The sequence below is a fragment of the Gymnoscopelus microlampas genome (genome assembly GCF_963454915.1).
Source record: "Gymnoscopelus microlampas genome assembly, chromosome: 8".
Taxonomy (NCBI): Eukaryota; Metazoa; Chordata; class Actinopteri; order Myctophiformes; family Myctophidae; genus Gymnoscopelus; species Gymnoscopelus microlampas.
Genome location: NC_139945.1, coordinates 57170301 through 57191120, shown reverse-complemented (window position 1 = coordinate 57191120; position 20820 = coordinate 57170301). Strand labels below are relative to the sequence as shown.

At 42.6% G+C, this 20820-nt stretch overlaps 2 protein-coding genes across 2 annotated transcripts in view; one reads left to right on the top strand and one right to left on the bottom strand.

Annotated features, from left to right (window-relative positions):
* The window catches only part of LOC311050348 (uncharacterized protein), a 32010-nt gene extending 22305 nt beyond the window's left edge, over nt 1-9705 (bottom strand). Inside the window, exons 1-2 of the mRNA XM_084064363.1 lie at nt 9616-9705; nt 3262-3360 (exon numbers count right to left, since the gene is read on the bottom strand). Coding sequence (XP_083920489.1) covers nt 3262-3328 — 67 coding nt within the window. The 5' untranslated portion in view covers nt 3329-3360; nt 9616-9705. The remainder of the gene's footprint in view (nt 1-3261; nt 3361-9615) is intronic.
* Nucleotides 9706-13882: 4177 nt separating this feature from the next.
* LOC311050666 (carnitine O-palmitoyltransferase 2, mitochondrial-like) lies at nt 13883-15892 on the top strand (the record flags this gene model as incomplete). The annotated part of the gene is made up of 2 exons (XM_084064752.1): nt 13883-15488; nt 15558-15892. The coding sequence occupies 2 exons, from the start codon at nt 13883-13885 to the stop codon at nt 15890-15892; spliced, it is 1941 nt and encodes a 646-aa protein (XP_083920878.1).
* Between the last annotated feature and the right edge of the window lie 4928 nt (nt 15893-20820).

The window sequence follows — 20820 nt, the reverse complement described above, 5'->3', positions numbered from 1 at the left end:
TAATGAGCAGCGAGACAACACCCACCGCTTCTATGATACTCCCTCTAAAGGTTCAAATCCTTGATGCCATGGCACCACTAGCCGAGGACAGTCCAACCATCAGAGAGGCTAAAGCAGCAATTGTACGGGACCTTACTCCAAGGTATTTATATATAAATCCTCCTAGATTATTATTATTGCCATGCATTAAACCTAATAGCCTATCATGTTTTGTCCTTGCTTATTGCAAGTTGCTATGGATTATAGTTTGATTTTTTATGTGTATTAGTTTAGTTATATTTTGTGTATTTTGTTTTTATCACATTCTAATAATTTGTTAGTCATATTTGGTTATAGTGGTTCCTTATGGGGAGTCGGGACCACTATAACCAATATTATTATAATCAAGATTAAGAATGTCTGCTAATAGTGCTAAATGCCTAAATTGTAGGTACACAGATCCTGACCTTGTAAGGTACCTTCAAAAGACCACAGCGATGGATCCCAGGTTTAAATCCCTCCCTTTCCTGGATGAACCATCTCGTGTCCGGGTCTACAGTGAAATCACTGCAGAAATCTTGGAGCATGAACAGCAGGTAGGCTATTTTGTGATTTTATGATTGCCATTATATTTGCACTATATATATGCTGCATGTATGGACACAAATGCAACATATTATACATGTGTCAAAGCAAAGGATAACAAAAAAAGCATGAGAGCTTTTTTCATTTGTCCTGTAATATTTTATATCTTAAAACATTTGTTGTGTATTATTACTATTGTTGCAGACTCAGAGTCAAGCAGAGCCAGAGGCCAGGCCAGGCCCATCCACAGAGGGACGAAATCCATTCTCCCCTCCTCCCAGGAAGAAGACAGCCATGTCAGAGCTATTCGGAGAGGTTTACAGAACCCAGCGTCAGGTCAAGCCCCTTTCTCAGTTAGTCGAGGAGGAACTCAACTTCTACAGGTTAGCGGACTGCATCGATGTGGAGGATGATCCATTTGTGTGGTGGAAGGACAACGAGGCAAAGTACCCTCGTGTCGCAAAAGTTGCAAAGCGTCACCTCTGTGTCCCAGGAACATCTGTTGCAAGTGAGAGAGTTTTCTCCACTACAGGGGACATTGTTAGTGCATGCCGCTCTCGCCTTTCTGCAGAGAATGTTGACAAGCTTGTGTTCTTGCAGAAGAATCTCAAAATAGAAGAATAAAAAAAAAAGCCAACCTAAATAAGCTATGCTACTGAAGTACTAATGTTTATTGTGTTAAGTGTTACTGCTGCAAGCCATTTGTATTTAACAGTTTCCTCTAATTCTGATAGCCTAAGCCTACTGAATGTGAAGTCAGTCACTGCTTAAAGTTGTTTAATGCTAGCCTGCTAGGCATTTGATTTACTTTTATTTAAATGTTTCCTCTAATTTAATTGTATATGGCAGCTGGGTTCCTTTAGGGGGGTCAAAAACGGCCCTTTCAAGTCTGTAAGTGGTGAACTTGAAATGTAAGAGTTTTAGAACCACTGGTATGGCTATTGCCAAAACTGTGCACCTTATTTTGATATTTTATATTTTATACTACAGTGAGTGTATACCAGTTAGAGTCTGTTTAATAGAAAATTGTTTTACATGTTGGAATAGTTGAGGCTAAGTTGAGGCACTTTAATTTTTAATTCATGTTTATTGTTTACTTTTGTTTGTTCTGTTTATTTTTCTACAAAGTACTTCAATTTGCTCATAAGCAAATAAAGAAAATATTTTGAAGAGTCATTTTTTTGTTCTTTATATGTAAAATACGTACCGAAACTGAACCGAAACCGTGGCCCCAAAACCGAGGTACAAACCGATCCGTGGGCCAACTGTACCGTGGCACCCCTACAGATATAGTCAGGTCAATGAAGTGTTTTCAGGGGTTTGAAGCAACTGTGGGCTCATCAGCTGCAGAGCTTGAGAGCTCTATAGAGAAAAACAGATTAGATCTGTCTAAATGCCGTGGACAGGGTATGACGGGCTGCTAGTACAAGCAAGAATAGCAGAGAAAGAACCCTTGCCCATTATGTTCATTGCGCCGCTCATAATCTCAGCCTAGCACTCAACAACTGATGAAACCAGTGCTGCCTGGCCACTAGTGTCCAACCAATCTTTTGCTCCCTCTTCCCCCATTTCTTCACCCCTAGCAGCAAATTATTCTCCCTCTCTATCAGAGAACGGCTTAGCACTGCATTAAAAATTATGCTGCTCATGATTTTGTTGTTTTTGTCATTTTGTGTACACAATATCTGTTCCCTACTGTACACCAACATTGTTCTTATGAAACAGTTTGTTTATGCTTACCGTAAATCCTCTTATAGTAGCCCGGGCTTGTATTTGTTTCAACTGTAGTGGGTACCGGGCTTTTATTGAAAGGAGGCATGTATAAGAGAGAGGCCTATATTTCCATTTTTCAAACAGATCAGAATGAAAATAATCAACATTTTGTGTCAGTTTAAACCCAGTAAAATGTACTGGGTTAATTTATTGAAACCAAGTACTGTATGAAATAAACAGTGCAAAAGGCTTGTTTTCGTAGACCTGGTTGCTGATTGTCTCGAGAATCTGGCAACACTGCTAGTGGCAAACAGGTCATGTGACAGGTCTAAGCCAATGGGGAGCCACTAGCAGTGTTGCTTATTTCTTTCGCAGAATCTGGCAACTGCGAGAGAAAGTCTTGCAGAATCTGGCACTGCTCCATTCTAGCGGAGCAGTGAACGGTGACCGGAGCTGCGCAGCTACTAAGTACTAGTAACTAAGTACATTTACTCAAGTAGGCTACTTTAATTAAATGTTGTCCTATATATAACTCTGTGTCACGGTGATTTGAACCGACGGCAGGCATAGCAGCTATAGAGGCGAGAGACGTGTCTAGCACCCTCTTAAGACTTAAAAAAAAAAGGCTTGTAATTCAGGCTCAACTTGTATTGGAAGGGGGGCTTTTAATTGCTTTTTTCAACGGCGCCCCCGGTCATTAATAGAGAGACAGCTTTTTATTGAATAGAGGTTACTATTAGAGGATTTACGGTATTTATTTAGATTATGAAGATCACTTGTGTCATTACGACAGCAGGCTTTCTGGTTGTATATAAGCATTTTTTTAAGTAGCAGTTGTGCATGCACAAAGTAAAACCCACGTCAAAGACGCCATTGGCACTAAATTAGTTAATGTTGACTAATATATTGTATTAGTAAAACAGAACAGAATAGAAGTAAGAGAGAGAGAGAGAGAGAGAGAGAGAGAGAGAGCATGAAACTTACTGTAGTCCAGGTGGTCTTCAGGTTCCTGTTTAATAGAAACAGTGCTGTATGGTTCTGGAGAACTCATCTTCCCCTGCAGACTGGACTCCACACACTGGTCTGGAATGAAGGAACAGAACAAGGGAACAGAGGGTGTAAAGAAGTGTGGCAGTGATTCAAAAACACAGTCCCATGCTTCAAGCAATCTGCAAAGATATGTTTGCATTAAATGTCTTAGTTACACCAGCATTGTTGGTGTGAAGCAGTTTCAACCACTATGTCTGTAAGTATTTAAATATAGCACTATTCGAAGTTAGTTTAAAGGCCCTGACACACTGAAAGCGTCATTGACACGAGTGTCCCTGATGCATGTCAAGTATTCACATTGGACGTGTCAAATTATCTATATTCGGCTGTGATGTGTAGCATGTATCTCAAGTTATGGGGCAGCCGTAGCCGAGTGGTTAGTGAGCCCGCCTGGGGAGCCAGAGCAGAGCATAGATAGAAACCTAGATACCTCATTGGCCTCTGCAGTTCATTGGAGTGACCTGTATCACAATACAAGGCTCTGGCGGCCGCCATAGAAGGCAAGCTGCCACTCAAAGTGACTACTGGCCAATCACAGCGCGTTGACTACAGGCCAATCACAGCACGTCTAACTGACTAGTTGTATATATATATATATATATATATATATATATATATACATATATATCCTCCTACTATAATTCTAGTAACCTCTGTGCGTTTGTAGTGGTGGTGGTGGTGGTGAAGCTACCCGGTTCTCCCCACTGGCTGGACCAATTGCTCTGATTTTGCACACAGCCATTGACCATTACCATCTGAACTTAACTGTGAAGCCCGTTTTTCAATTTCATCAAATCTCAGCTTCTTATTAGCGTTTTTGTGTCAAAGAATGTCGTCCCATAGCTGCGGCTGCCCAGCTATGGGACGAACTGCCTCCCGGGTTGCCAGATCATGTGCGCATATCCCCCCACGCATGCGTCGACCGGGTATGGTCTAGTCCTACTATAATTCTAGTAACCTCTGTAGTGGTGCGTGAGTGAAGCTACCCGGTTCTCCTCACTGGCTGGACCAATTGCTCTGATTTTGCACACAGCCATTGACCATTACCATCTGAACTTAACTGTGAAGCCCGTTTTTCAATTTCATCAAATCTCAGCTTCTTATTAGCGTTTATGTGTCAAACAATGTCGCCTCCCGGGTTGCCAGATCATGTGCGCATATCCCCCCACGGATGCCTCGACCGGGTATGGTCTAGTTATAATAATACTGTTAGCACAGTCATATCTGTCTTCATATGTAGGCATTTACAGGAGGTCTACTATGTACTCAAGAGTAATTGGCCCTTCTTTGTGTTTTTCCATATACAGATCCCAGAGACCAGAACTCCAAAATTGAAACTTGGTGGCTCTAGGACTGACGGAGCTCAGTCATCCATCCAAGCAGCCTTCGCCGCAGCATCCCAATATAGGTCGGACTCTCAGGAACAATGTGTAAAAGAAAAGGCCATCGCTCTTTGGATTGGACGCACAGGTCTACCTGCTCTCACAGTTGAGGATGAAGATTTCATCCTCATGATGGAGACCTTTGATAAGAGGCTGACCATACCCAAAAGAACAAAAGTAAACAACTTAGTTGACAAGCTGTACAAGGACGAAAAACAAAAATTCAAAGAGACTCGCCACAGCACACAAAATAACGATTGGGCTGGACATATGGTCCACAAAAGGACTCACAGCGTAATTTCTGGCAATTAGTGCATGCTATTATTGCACTGAGGAGAACAAAGGCATATCACATATTGTTGAGACTTGACCAGATCACCCACCCACACACTGCAGAGTGTATAAAACGTGAGTTGACCGATGTACAGAGGACTGGGGAATACCGCAACACACAATTCTGACAGTCATAACTGACAACGGAAGGGGACCGTACCTATGTTCCCCAGGTTCTATGTTCCCCGCAAAAAAGGTTCTATGTTCCCCACTTACCAAAAAAGGTTCTATGTTCACTGGGTTCTATGTTCCCCTTTTACCTAAAAAAAGGTTCTATGTTCCCCACTTACCCGAAAAAGGTTCTATGTTCCCCATTAACAAAAAAAAGGTTCTATGTTCCCCGCTCACCCAAAAATGCAGGAAACATACATTTTTTATTTCTAATTATTAATAACATCTCTGAACACACAACTGAACATAATGGGGACAAATTACTATCAGAAACTTGCCCGCCTTTGCCCCCCTTTCCCCTGGCGGCCATCTTGGTGATATAGAGCACCTTGTAGCAACTCATAATGTAATAACGGCGTAATAACAGTTCATAACATAATAAACTAAAAGTCATAAAAGCTCATAATATAATAAAATCATGAGCGGTAGCGCAATAACGGGTTTTTGCATAATATAATAACGTAATAATTTGTTACATTAAGATTTTTTTTTAAATAATTGTTTTTGGCTTTATCTGCCTTTTATTAGATAGTATACAGTAGTCTGAGAGGAAATGGGGAGAGAGAGATGGAAGTGACATGCAGCAAAGTCCGTCAGGATCGGGAGTCGAACCCGCGACACGCTGTGCCCGGACCGCCACGCCAGCTGTCCGGGCCATAACTGCTCAAATTGTTGAGAAAAGTGTTACTGTACATCTTATAATCAGTATCAGTATCATGGTCAGTGTCATGGTCAGCATCATGCTCAGTTTCATGGCAAGTGTCAGTGTCATGTTAGTATCATGGTCAGTATCATGTCAGTATCATGTCATTATCATGTCAGTATCATGTTAGTATCATGGTCAGTATCATGGTCAGTATCATGTCAGTATCATGTCAGTATCATGGTCAGTATCATGTCAGTATCATGGTCAGTATCATGGTCAGTATCATGGTCAGTATAATGGTAGTATCATGTCAGTATCATGTCAGTATCATGGTAGCATCATGGTCAGTATCATGGTCAGTATCATGGTCAGTAACATGGTCAGTATCATGGTCAGTATCATGGTCAGTAACATGTCAGTATCATGGTCAGTAACATGTCATTAACATGGTCAGTAACATGTCAGTATCATGGTCAGTATCATGGTCAGTAACATGTCAGTAACCAGGCACTATAATAAGGTTAAAAAATATGTTTATATTCAACCACAACACTTTTTATTGATTGACAGACAGAATTGCTCAGTAGCACCCCTCTGCCCAAAAGGACGTTTTGGTATTGCAGCTGAAAAAGCTTGGAATGACAGACAGTCAGATTGTGAGAAAAAATATCTGGATGTTTTTTTAGGCTTACAACCTGTTTAATACGTATTAGGGGGCAATATTTATATATAATATATATCTATATATACAATTTGAATCCTGCGCCATGTCGGTTGTCCGTATGCGACGCCAGTGTGACGGTGTGACAAGCCAGGTGTGAGTAATCACAAAGTGGGTTTGGGTCCTTGCAGAGGTGATGCACGTCACCTCTTTAGGTGCCTGTAAGGTGGCACTGCAAAGTGAACGACGCGTCACGCTAGACGTTCGGGCCGCGTAGCGGCCCGAACTTCTAGTTTTTTACATTCATGGTGTAGCCCCTTTAAGCAAGAGATTATGTTTTACCCCCTGTCCGTCCGTCTGTCCGTCCGTCCGTCCGTCCGTCCGTCCGTCCGTGTGTGTGTCCTGTCCGTGTGTTACCAGCTAATCTCCGGCACCATTGGCCCGCTCGCTGCGAAACTGCGCACACACACTCCCTCGATATCAATTCAGAACCTCTGCCCCAAATGTTTCACATGGGCCTGTTATAGCGCCACCAGGAGGCCGATTTGTGCAAAACCCATTTTTTGACATTACTCCTACAGATTTTATCCAAACGTCATGCAAATCGGTACACAGTATCTCTATAGTCATGTGATCAACCCGGATCTGTCCGATTTCCCATATTCCATCCTGATTGGCTAAGGTTGGCTTCCAAAGTTTGCAGGATTGGTCCGTTTTGAACAAAATGCCTCGAATCATGAACGCAGCTTGCAATTTCCGTGAAATTTCACACAAACATTCCCACTAGGCCGAGGCAGAAATGCAACCCCTTTCACATTGGCCTCTTATAGCGCCACCAGCAGGTCTAATTCAGCAAAACACATTTTTGGAACAAAATGCCTCAAATCATGAATGCAGTGTCCGATTGAAAGGCCTAAGAAGAAATGGCACCCTTTTCACATTGGCCTAGTATACCGCCACCAGGAGGCCACAATAACGTACCTGACCTGGCGGAGACCTGTGCTCTGAGGAGCACCTTTTTATATGCTTTATAAATTAAGCACTTTGAAACTGAAGATGATGGCCAATGTTGATGATAGTAAAAATGATAATAATATCGTATCGATATCGTGAGCCCAATATCGTGTATCGTATCATATGTATCGTGAAATTAATGTTGTGACACCCCTAAATAGATTTTCAGTCATTTCAAAGAAGTTTTCAAAACATGATATTTTGACACTTTAAAAACTGAAAAATTACAAATAACTAATGGGTATAAATACATGTATTTAACTTTTTAAATGTCTCACCATTTCCTGCATTTTTGGGTGAGCGGGGAACATAGAACCTTTTTTTGGTTGAGTGGGGAACATAGAACCTTTTTTTGGATGAGTGGGGAACATAGAACCCTTTTTTGGTTGAGTGGGGAACATAGAACCCGGGGAACATAGAACCTTTTTTGGGGGAAGTGGGGAACATAGAACCTGGGTAACATAGAACCTGGGGAACATAGGGATGACCCCATATTTTGCTAGCTGGGTCTCTACTTTTTGGTACTTTAAGTACATTTTGATTTGATACCAATAGTTTTGTACTTTTTACTGGGTGCATTTCTCCTTTCCGACATGTCGCCTTTCCGACGTTGACTAACCCTATACCTAACCCTAACCCTAACCTTAACCGCACGCGGAAGCCACTAGTTGGAGTGGTGAGATGTCGGAATGGAAGGAGCACCCCCTTTTTACTCAAGTCAATTTAGAATTCCAGACTGTTAACTTGAACAGAGTGTGTCTACATTGCTAGTATTGCTACTTTTACTTGAGTAAAGAATGTGAGTACTTTTCCCACCACTGCATTACTAGTATGTTGTTCTGGCTAGGACTAGCATTAGCAGCTATGCTAGCACGTAGTGTAGCTCCACAGTGGCTCATGGTAGTTTAGCTCTGGTCCATTAGCGTTAGAACGAGTTCTCCTTTGAGCACGCACCGCAGGCTGCGCAGCCTCTCGTCTTTAGTAAAAAATAAAGTCAATGAAAATGCTATTCACCAAAACAAAGCGGGTTTTATGGAGGTGAAAGCCTACTCTACTTAGTGGGTACACTCTGAGCCCCCCACCTCACGTCTAAAATACACTTTTTGGCCAGAAAAGAAAATATTTCACGGGAAGGAAAAAATCTGGTCAATAGAAAAATACCATCGACCAGATCTGTAGGAGGCGCAATGGAGCAACCAAAAATGTTTTTCATTCCGGTGAAATATTTTCTTTCCTGGCCAAAAAGTGTGTTTTAGACGTGGGGTGGGGGGCTCAGAGTGTACCCACTAAGTAGAGTAGGCTTTCAACTCCATAAACCCCTCTTTGTTTTGGTCAGTAGCGAAAGTGTATGCTTTATTTTTTACCCAAAGACGAGCGGCTGCGCAATCTGCGGTGCCGCGGGTGTGAGAGGAGAACATGACTGTCCTATAGCCCTGGAACATGACTGTCATATCATGACAGTCATGGAACCACTTGTTCCTGGTTTGAGAATGTTTTACATTTACAACCACTTCATCTACATAAACGTTCAGATTTCAAATATAAAGGGTTGACAACACGGCCACAGATGTAACAAGTTAAAACGCCCAGGTCTAAGTACCCGCATCTTCCGTATTGATCAATAAAAAGCATTCTAATCCGATCGGTGGCCATTTTTTTCAAAATGTCCTTCATATGCTTTCAACGACGCGACCCTATTGGTTGTGAGGTGTACTGCACTCTGATGACGTTATAACTCTATGAGAAAACGGCCACCGATCGGATACAAATGTTCTTTTATTGAACAATACGGAAGATACGGGTACTTCAACCCAGGCGTTTCAACTTGTTACATCCGTGGCCATGGGGTCAACACTTTATATTTGAAATATGAACGTTTTTTGTAGCTGTCTGGGTTGTAAATGAAGACAATTCTCAAACCAGGAACAAGTTGCGCCATGACGCTTGTGACAGACGAGCGTCATGTGAACCATGGCTACGAAAGTCCCACAGCGTCAAGGAGAACTCCTTCTGACGCTTTGAACCAGGGCTACTTTTTCTCCACACATTTACACATGATGCCAAATTATGAAGTGTTTTACCTTCAAGCCACGGATGTGGCAACCGTTTGTGTTGTGGATATTGTTCTCCGTTGTTGTTCAACGAAGAGCTGTTTATTTGAATCCCGTCTGGAAGCGTTGCCAGGTTCTGTGAGAGAAACAAGCAACCAGGTCTATGAAAGCAAGCCCAAAAGAAGCGACCACGCCATGTTGAACACTTTTAAACCTATATGTTTTTTTGTATATGCATATGCATATATTTTATTTGTCATATATGTTTCAATTTGAAACATATATGACAAATAAAATATATGCAGATATCAGATATTTGAAAATAGCAGATCTACAAGCTCATAGATCGGCTATTTAAACAAAAAAAAACTTCTTGAAAAGAGTTCAACATTTTGAATATTTTTTTAAACATTTGATTGATTGATTGAATATTTTATTAGGCAAAAAATGTTAAACAGCACAGTTACATTTAAAATTCTTTGTCTAAACAGGTCCGTTCATGAAAGTCCTTGCGGTCTTGTTTCCAATGAGGGCCTTATTCATTCATAAACATAACGAGACAAATCTTGTATGAGGGTCCCTGGCATAAAATATTTTCAGATGAGCGGGTTCTGTGGACAAATACATATTAATTTGGGGGTCCTTAATGAAAATCTTTAAAAAACCACTGGTTCAAATAACATTTAGGAAACAAGCCCAAAATAAGCAACTTTACAGAAAAATAAGCCCAACGTGGCTTATAATGAGCGGACATGGCAACAATGCAGTCTTGACGCTTTGTTGTTCCACCATGAAAAACTACAACACAATACTTCCGGGTCACTGTGTTTACTTTCACGCATGCGCAATAAGAGATCCAGCACTTGGCTTAGTTCCTTACGCCCCCTGGTGGAGGAGCTGTATGACTGTCACCGAATGATAGACACAGATAGACAGACAGATAGACATACATATTGACAGACAGATAGACAGATAGATAGATAGATAGACAGACAGACAGATAGATATATTATGGGGAGAGATTCATGGAATAGTTACATCATCTTATTGGATTCTAGAGAAGCTGATCTGCAAGCTCGGAACATTGTCACAACGGCAACGCGTTGTGAGCTTGTCGATCTGCTATTTTTGACGCAGATATTTGGTCAGATTTACTCAAAACCAATAGGACTACTTGAGACAAAAGTATTAGATACTCCTGGTCAAATATTACTCCACTACAAGTGAAAGTAGCTCAGTCAAAATGGCACTCAGGATAGAAGAGTGCTTTTAAGAATACTTCAGCATTCAAAAGTACATTTTTATTTTTATTTTTATATCAATGTATATCTGTAATGTTTTCACAATGCATTATATAACCTTGTAACTCGCTGAAAGCTATACATAGGGCACAACAGTGCCATACAGGCTTAAAAAGTACTCAGATTTTGACTTCAGTAAAAGTATCAATACTGCAATATAGAAATACTCTGTTACAAGTAAAAGTCTGGAATTCAAAATGTACTTGAGTAAAAGAACAGAAGTATTGGCATCAAAATGGACTTAATACCAAAAGTAAAAGTACTCATTTGGCAGAATGTCCCATTTCAAGTTTTCAAATGTATAAAAGTCTTTTGAAAATAGCAGATCTACAAGCTCACAATGTGTCGCATTGCATGCATTTTCAGTACTTCTACTCCACTACATCTCAGAGGCAAATAATGTACTTTTACTCCATTACAATTATTTGAAAACTTTAGTTAGTTACTTTGCAATTATCAATTATTATATTATAAAACATACATTAACCGCTTTAGCCCTATTTCATACCTAGGCTATTTGAAAATAGCCAATCTACAAGCCCACAACACGTCGCATGGTGACACGTTGTGAGCTTGTAGATCTTCTACTTTCAAACATTTTAGTACTTTTACTTTTGGTACTTTAAGTACATTTTGTTACCAATTCTTTTGTACTTTTGCTCAAGTAAATTTGTTATTTGTTGGCTCTGAACTTGGTCTGATCTTTTTCCCTCTACACCAACTCTCCAAAAATAGCCGATCGCTGTGAGTCGTTGAGAGCTTGTAGATCTGCTATTTTTGGCTATAATGTTCCGTATCACACAAACATTTGGCGGACCCCCTGTAGTAACTCTGACGACCCCCTAGGGGCCACGGACCCCTTGTTGAAGACCCCTAGTTTAGCGACGTCTCTCCCGAGAGGAAAAAGACGACGGCCTTCCCTGCAAAGTAGCTTCCAAAGAGATGGTGGCAAGACCTAGCCTGGTAAAGCCCCTCCCTCCGGAAAATCTAATTTCCATTTGATTTCAGGAAGGAGTTTGGCGTGAGAACCTGTGTGTGTTTTTGACTGTGGGCTGGAGTTGGGCGGGAGTAATACTGTTGACTGACAACCCCTTCAGCCAATATGCAGTTGTTCCCCTTCAGCCACCTCCAGACTAGTCTCCCGTAGCCAGACAACTATTCCACAATCTCTGAATGCCATATAGAGTCTGGAACTACAACTCCTGAAATCCGAGAGAGGAAACTGGCACTTCCGTTCACAAAAATATATTTTGAAATATCTTTACATTTTACTTTTTAATATCAATTTCTGCTTAGCAGCAAGCTAAATATACTTAGATGATTTGTATTTATATTTTTGGATAAATTTGCGCGACTGTAAAGACTAAACGGAAGTGGGGAGGAGGCTTCACATCCGGTTTATTTTCTGATCATGATCAGAGCTTCCGAGTCCCAGACTGTATAACCGGAAACATTTGTAAATTGTGGGAGGCAATAGTCTGACCACGCGAGACTACCTCCAGACTAACCTTGCGTCACCAGTCTTTCCACCTTGGAGGAAAGCCTGGTATGTGTTACTAAAGACCTGTGTGATCCGGTCTAGGCCACGCCTACCTATTTAAATGGAATAGAATTTCCCTGTGGGATAATACAGACGCTAAATAGTCTCCGGAAAGTACACTCACATTTATATTTGAAAAATAAGGTAAACTACGCCGCCTCAAGGATTTTATTAGGACGGACCTATTTTGGGGTGAAGTCTTTCCGGATTTGCAGTTCTGGCCGCCTGATGACGCGGTTGACGCGCCTTGTGACGCAGGGTTACTTCCGCTCCCGACCGGATCATAGACCCGAAAAGGTCTGCTTCCCAGGCTACCTCCAGACCAATGTGACCCAACGGGACTTTTGAAAGGGCCGTGCCCAAAATAGGTTGCCTTATTTGGATACATGCGTGTCACTGCCCGCCCCTGCCGGTTCTCTGAATTTTTATTTTTAAATAGGCTCTGTCATGATTAATTGACCACATATGTGAAGTTAAACAACTAAATTCTATCCAAACGATATCTTAAAAGTAAATTCTGTGCATCAAAAAAGAAGTTTGAGAGCGTTTTCAAGTTTTAAAACCGAAACCAAAAACAGCGGACTGAAAACAATGGCTGCCTGTCGGCTACACTCGGATTCATACGGGTTCACTCGAACTCGCCACCTGATTGGCCAACTTTCGCTGTCAATCACAGAACGTTGAGCGAGGAGGGGCTTTACCAGGCTAGGAACGCTGATAGGCTCGTCCACTTGGTGGACGACAACAATAAGCCAAACAAGCCCTCTTGCCAGACTTGCCAGTCAACATTTTTATGAATAGGGATAATCTTGGCTATTTTTTGTTCAGAAGGAACTATTCCCTGCTCCAATGAAAGATTAACAATGTGAGTTAGATGTTGTATAATGTACTCATGAATGGTTTTCAGTAATTCACACTCAATATTGTCATAACCTGGAGATTTTTTTAAGACCAATTAATGTCTTCCAAACCTCATCCTCTAAGAAATTAATATGTTCATGGATAGGAGAATTCATAAATTGAAGGGCTGGGTGGAATCTTGGAGGCAAATCAGTCAGGTCCATATATGGGCACATACTGATGAGCGATGACATCAGGGATTCCCATATATGGGCATAAAAGGGACAAGGACAGACACATACAGAGATCTTAATATATGGGCATATCAGTCAGATCAGTGGTGCGACGTAGGTGAGAGTGCAGCATAGCGGCCCGAACCTCTAGTATAAGGACGAGAGGATAGTACAGTCGTCAATGAGGATAAGACAGAGATACTGGTGCAGTCCCCTTGTTTATTACTTGGAGGGAAGTCTATGATGTCAGTCATCTATGATGTCAGTCATCTATGATGTCAGTGATCTCCATATTTAAGCATAAAGACAGGGACAGCAATACAGATAGAGATTTTACTTAATAAGTCGTCTTTGAGGTCAAGAAAGACACGAGAGGAGAGAGAATGGTAAAGACATTACCGCTCTTTTTCCACAGTCTAAAATCCTTAAGGATTAAAGCACTGGTCAAGCACTGGTCATCAGTAAGCAAAATTACAGCTCCAGAAATACTGGGCCAAAATGGGCCTTCATTGGATTACTTGCATCAAAGTATTGTACCCTCTATGCACTATCAGAAGAGTTTGCCGAGACTACCTATCCCTATACTGGAAGATACAATTAAGAGATATTTGTCTGCACAGAGGCCACTGTTGGATGATGACCAATTCAGAGAAACAGCAATACTGGCAAAGGATTTCATGAGCCACATGGGGAAACAGTTGCATGAAGAACTGGTAGCTCAGGACAATAATAATAAGCATACCAGCTATATTTCAGCTCCGTGGTTTGACATGTATCTATCTGCACGGGAATCTGTCGTATTGAACTACAACCCCTTCATGGCCTTCCATCCTGACCCAAAGACAGAATACAATGACCAGCTAGTACGAGGCACCAATATGGTGTGTTCTGCCGTGCGCTTTATGAAGACACTACGTGCTGGATTGCTGGAGCCAGAGGTTTTCCACCTCAACCCAGCTAAGAGTGACACAGACACCTTCAAGAAGTTCATCCGCTGGGTACCCCCGTCTCTGTCCTGGTTCGGAGCCTACATGGTAAACGCATACCCGCTGGACATGTCTCAGCACTTATGCCTCTTCAATTCCACTCGCATTCCCAAGCGTGGCAAAGATGAGCTCTTCACTGATGAGAAAGCGCGACATCTCTTGGTGATGAGGAAGGGCAATATGTATGTGTTTGATGTAGTAGACATGGATGGGAACTTGGTGAAACCTGCAGAGATCCAGTCCCACTTAAAGTATATCTTGGCTGACCCAACACCTGCACCCGCCTTTCCTCTTGGGATCCTGACCAGTGAGAACAGGGACGTGTGGGCCGGACTGAGGGACAAGCTGCTTGCTGCTGGAAACGGCGAGCTGCTTCAGATTGTCGACAGTGCCATCTTCTGTCTCTGTCTGGACGATGAGAGCATGCGGGACAAAATCCACATTTCCCACAACATGTTGCACGGGGACGGCTGCAACCGTTGGTACGACAAATCCTTCAGCCTTATTCTAGCCAAAGACGGACAGGCAGCGATCAATTTTGAACATTCCTGGGGCGACGGCGTGGCCGTGCTCCGATTCCTGAATGAGATCTTCAAAGACACCACAGAGAAGCCGCTGGTAAACCCTAACTCTGCCCCTGCTGCTGTGGACTCGGATGCTGCCGTGCGCAGACTCCAGTTCAACCTGGGCGGCGTCGAGCTGGAGAATGCGATCAAGAAAGCCAAAGAGAACTTTGATGCGGCCGTGTCAAAGCTCACCGTCGACACCGTGGAGTTTCAGAAGGGTGGCAAGAAACAACTTAAGGAGAAGAACTTAAGCCCAGATGCTGTAGCCCAGCTGGCCTTTCAGATGGGCTTCCTGAGGCAGTATGGAAAGACAGTGGCTACGTACGAGTCATGCAGCACAGCGGCATTTAAACACGGCCGCACGGAGACCATCCGTCCGGCCACCGTACACACAACGTCCTGTGCACACGCCTTTGTTTGCCAGCCGGGACAACACAGTACCGAAAAGCTGCTGGCAATGCTCACTGCATGCTCTAAATATCATGGGCAACTTACCAAAGAAGCAGCTATGGGCCAGGGGTTCGACCGGCATCTGTTTGCCCTGCGTTACCTGGCGAACTCCCAGGGCCAGCCTCTACACAGCCTATACCAAGACCCAGCCTATGCTGCCATCAACCACAACATCCTCTCCACTAGCACCCTCACAAGCCCCGCCCTCAGCTTAGGAGGCTTTGCCCCGGTGGTCCCTGATGGCTTTGGTGTGGGTTACGTGGTCCACGACGAATGGATCGGCTGCAATGTCTCCAGCTACCCAGCTCGGGATGTGCACGAGTTCCTGCAGTGTGTCCACAAATCCTTAAAGGACATCTTCACTGTCCTGGAAGGAAAGCATATCAGCTAAGGAGGGCGGTTTGTTCCTTCCGTCCTTCCTTCCTCCTCTTCGTCCCCTATGGCAGGGGTCTTCAACCGGTCAGGTTCCAGCTAAATTATGGAAGTTGGTAACCAAATGGAAGTTGGAAGTTGGTAACCAAATGGACCCTTATAGATGTTTTTATTATTGTAAAATTATTGTTAAACATCATTACATAATTAAACTAGAAAGTACTGTTCCTGAAGAAACAGTGTGGGAGCACTAAGATGACGTCATTACATCACTGACTGACTGACTGACATTTCTCCATTGAAATGAATGGGTATGAAGGTCAAAAAACGGGCGGAATTCGTGACTACTAATTGAAGCCGAGGCCGAATTGGGCCAAATCGCATGGATGAGCCCTGACAGCACATGGTTGGTGCTACAGACTCCAAATTTCGCACACAGATAGCTCAGACCTTTGCCTACGATCTTAGCTAGGCCTCGACCCGACCCGATATGCGGTTTTCCGGAACCAACGCGAAAGGTTCGGAATCTCCATATGCGGAGTCCTGACTACTAATTGAAGCCAATGGACGCCGAATCCAAATTGGCCTGAATCGCATGGATGAGCCCTGAAAGCACATGGTTGGTGCTACAGACTCCAAATTTCGCACACAGATAGCTCAGACCTTTGCCTACGATCTTAGCTAGGCCTCGACCCGACCCGATACACAGTTTTTCGGATCCGGCACGAAAGGTTTGGAATCTCCGTATGCGGAGATGACTGACATCGGGCTGTTCCGGAGCAAGCGCTGACTCATTGTGACATCACTTCATAAAAGGCATCACATACACTAGATGAGTCAACAAAAAATCTCTGAGTGTGGCATAAACTATAGTCTTTCTTCCTCTCACTCCGAGGTGACAGATGAAAGTATATAAGCCGGCTTCTAAGCTAAGTCCAGCACTCTTGACAGACCTCTGCATATAGTCTATAAGCAGCTCTCAAAAAAATGAGTACTCCAGAAACGCTACCAAAGCTAAACCCCGGTGAAGGAGAAATAATTCGTAACAACTTGGTACTTCTAAATTCTTCTAAATCAGTGCAAGTTCATGGAAAGCCGGAAGGAATTGCAGGAGCAGGCCTTCAAGACATCGACTCAAGTCCTTCTTTATATACAAAAACTGGAGCAGGAAAAAAGAAAAATGAACCAAAGAATTACAAAACTCTATTGGGATGCGAAATGGAAAGCTAATAAGGCTGTTGCTGGGGATCAGATGGGACAGTCAACATCTGCTGGCCAGACAGGAGGAGCAGACGGAGGAGGAGACAGTGTTCCTGGGGAGCAGATGGAACAGTCAACATCTGGTGGGAAGACAGGAGGAGCAGACAGAGGAGGAGACAGTTTTTTTGATGAGATCGGTGATGAAGAATTAATTAACTGTGCTGCTTTTACTGAAGAAAACAAGGATCAGTCAAGATCTGAGTTGGATGAGGTGCAGACGGGGGAGACAAACATAAGACAAGCTAAATCAACAGCACAAGACCAACAAAAAACAAGTTCTCCAAAAAAACTCAAGCTGAACTCTCCCGCTACAAAAAAGAAAAGAGCAACAAAGCGTGGGACTGGGATGATGACTTGAATGATGCAGATTTATGCAGGCTGCATATTCTGCTTAAAGAAGAAACAAACAAAAAGCGACAGAGATATATGCCATATATGGGCATAAAAGGACACATACAAACAGATACATAGATCCCCATATATGGGCATGAAAGGGAAACAGACAGACAGATCCAGAGATCTCCATAATAAAGTCAAAACGGGTCCAATGACAACAGGTATAATGGGGTTTGCATTAAAGGGGGAACCGGCACTGTGTCTGCAACACAGTCGAAGGCACAGACAGATACAGAGATCTCCATTATGGGCATAAAGGGACACAGACAACCAGATACAGAGATCTCCATATATGGGCATAAAACTATGACAACAGGTATAATGGGGTTTGCATCAAAGGGGGAACCGGCACTGTGTCTGAAACACAATTTCGCACGCAGATAGCTCAGACCTTTGCCTACGTTCTTAGCTAGGCTTCGACGGGTATAACAGGTATAATGGGGTTTGATTTAAAGGGTGGAGCATTCATTCCCTATTTACATCGTTCCTGTGTAGGCCGGTCCCCGACTAGACCCTCGGCCACCCGCTTCTAGTAATAATAAATAGTGAAGATAACATTAGGGTGGGATCGCTAAAGCGATCCCACAATAATTGTTATTTTGATCAACGTTTGCCTATCCTCTCTCTCCTATGGCACCAACATCATGGAATTGTGGACAACATATTATCCAACGATAACAAACTATTCTACGTTTTGGGTCTCAGAGGCTAAATCTCATCAAATGGTGGTCCGTGACTCAAATGCCAAATAAATAATGGACCTTTATATGAAAAGGGTTGAAAACCACTGCCCTATGGGACATAAGGCCTCAATGAGCGCTGTCCACTGCATTCGGTCCATGGCAGCATGTTGCACCCATAGACAGTAAAAAGAATGGACAGCGTTACACTCATAGACTCTACATACCGTAAATGAAGCCTATTGTTCAGCAATTTCAAATCCATCTTTCTATATCGCGTCATATCACGTCATATCCTATGACACCGGACATGAATGCTATTGGTTGGGTAGCTTGTCAATCGAGAGCGGGGGCGGGGAATGAATGCTATTGGTCGTGTAGCTTGTCAATCAAATCACCCCGCCCCTCCTAGAGCATACCTTACTTTATCATCAATTTTAAAATAAATGGGACCATAATTTACCAAAACGCATATCATGGTGATTGAAAGAAGACTTTAAACTAGTGACTGGAAGCATATAGTATTTATGACAATGTTTATTAAGGTAGGAAAATCAAGTCTATAAAGTTTGGCAAAAACCAATCCACTTGCATTGAGAGTTATTTCTTCTGACACCAGCAGGGGTAAACCAGCGAAACTACAGGCCATTCATATGAACTGTCACTTCCTATTATCTATATATACAATTGGCAAACTGGATGTGTGCGTGTTTGCGTGTTTGTCTGTTTGTCTGTTAGGTTTCGTGTTTGTTTCGTGTTTGTCACTTGCATGTTAGGTTTCGCTTTTGGTTTGCGTCTTGCAGTTAGGTTTCGCTTTCGGTTTGCATGCTGCAGTTAGGTTTCGCTTTCGTTTTGCGCGTTGCCAAATCATGTGCGAGAAACAAGCACCGGTGTTGCAAGGAACGTCTATACGCTCTTCTATCTCTGTCTCCGATGTGCGGGCCAGGCTACTAGACGGGAGGGCCGCGTAGCGGCCCGACCCTCTACTAGACTACATTTCAAAGGCGGATGCTGGGCCCTTGGTTGCGCCTCTCCCCATGACAGCGGCTTGTTCCTGATATTTTTCTAACAGCCACACCATTTAGGTCCCGTTTCTGTGGACCTAATTGATCAAAAGGAAGTGATAACTTACACTAAGCAGTGTTTGAGTCAAATAAATTCCAGTTGTTTGCCAAGAACAAGCTTTTTCTTTCCCGTGCTTTTCCATTTTTTACAGTTTTTTACTTTTAACACTTACATCATCTCATCAGAAGCACCTAAGAAGTAAGCAAGTTAGTAAGTTAATAAGTTAGTAAGGAAGAAGGAAGGAAGGAGGGAGAAGAAAGAAAGAACAAAAGAAAGAAAGAAAGAAAGAAAGAAAGAAAGAAAGAGAAAGAAAGAAAGACAGTGTCTATCTGTATATTACAAGTAAGACGCGCGAACGCTGGAAGCGAACGCAGCTCGAAAATATTGTGTATTTACGGACTGTGTGTGTGTGTGTGTATGTGTGTGTGTGTGTGTGTGTGTGTGTGTGTGTTTTGACTGTAGCTGCACTCTGGCGCACTCTGTCGGTTGCACACAGGCAGTGCAGGCAGTGCACACATACTGCACACACACACACAGACAGAGACACAAGCCGAGCAGAGTTTCATAGTAGGCTCCACTTGGGCGGAGGCGCGGCTTCGCCGCGCCTCCTTCCGCGTTCGCAAACATGGCTCTGACATGGCTGAGAGAATATGTATAGATTTATTGGTGTTCGGTAACACTTTCTATCAAGGTCGCCTTTATAATGCTTTGTAAGCTCATTTATAATGCATTATAATGCACTTATAAGGCATTATAATACTCGTTATAAATGTTTATGGTCATGTATAAAGACTGTTTATAACTAATTACAACTGCTGGTCATAATGCATTATTATGCTAAGTGGAACAGCACATTATAACTACCATAACTTAGTCAGTTATAAAGGCACATAGAGCTGTAATGTAATAACGCATTATGACCAACATGTTTATTAAATGGAATAATGTCTTATAAACGTCAATAATATGCTATAACATAACTTTAAGACCTTTAAGTAAAGTCTTTAATGGTCATTAGCACTTGTATCATACTATAATACCCTATAGCACGGCATAGTGACCTTTAAGTAAAGTGGAAACAGTCTTTAATGGTCATTAACACTTGTGTCATACTAGAATACCCTATAGTACGACATAGTGACCTTTAATAAAATTGAATTGAATTGAATTGAAAGCAATCTTGAATCTTGAAGCTCTTGAAAGCTTTAGTTACTTTTATATAGTTACGTTATTATTGCAAAACGCGCATTAACCACTTCAGCCCTATTACTATGTACTTTGGCTATTTGAAAATAGCAGATCTATAAGCTCACAACACGCTGCACAGCGATGCACTGTGAGCTTATGTAGATCTGTTCTAGGTTTCTGACTGTTTCTGACTATACTGTATGTTTCAATGTGCTTCTATTTCCTGTTCAGTGCTCACATCCGGTCTAAAGCCCGCCTACTGTATCCGCTCATTTCCTCTCACCCTATCCACAAGTTTCCTAGGGCAATGTGGGCATCACTTCCTGTCCATTTGATCCATGATGCCTGATCAAATGGA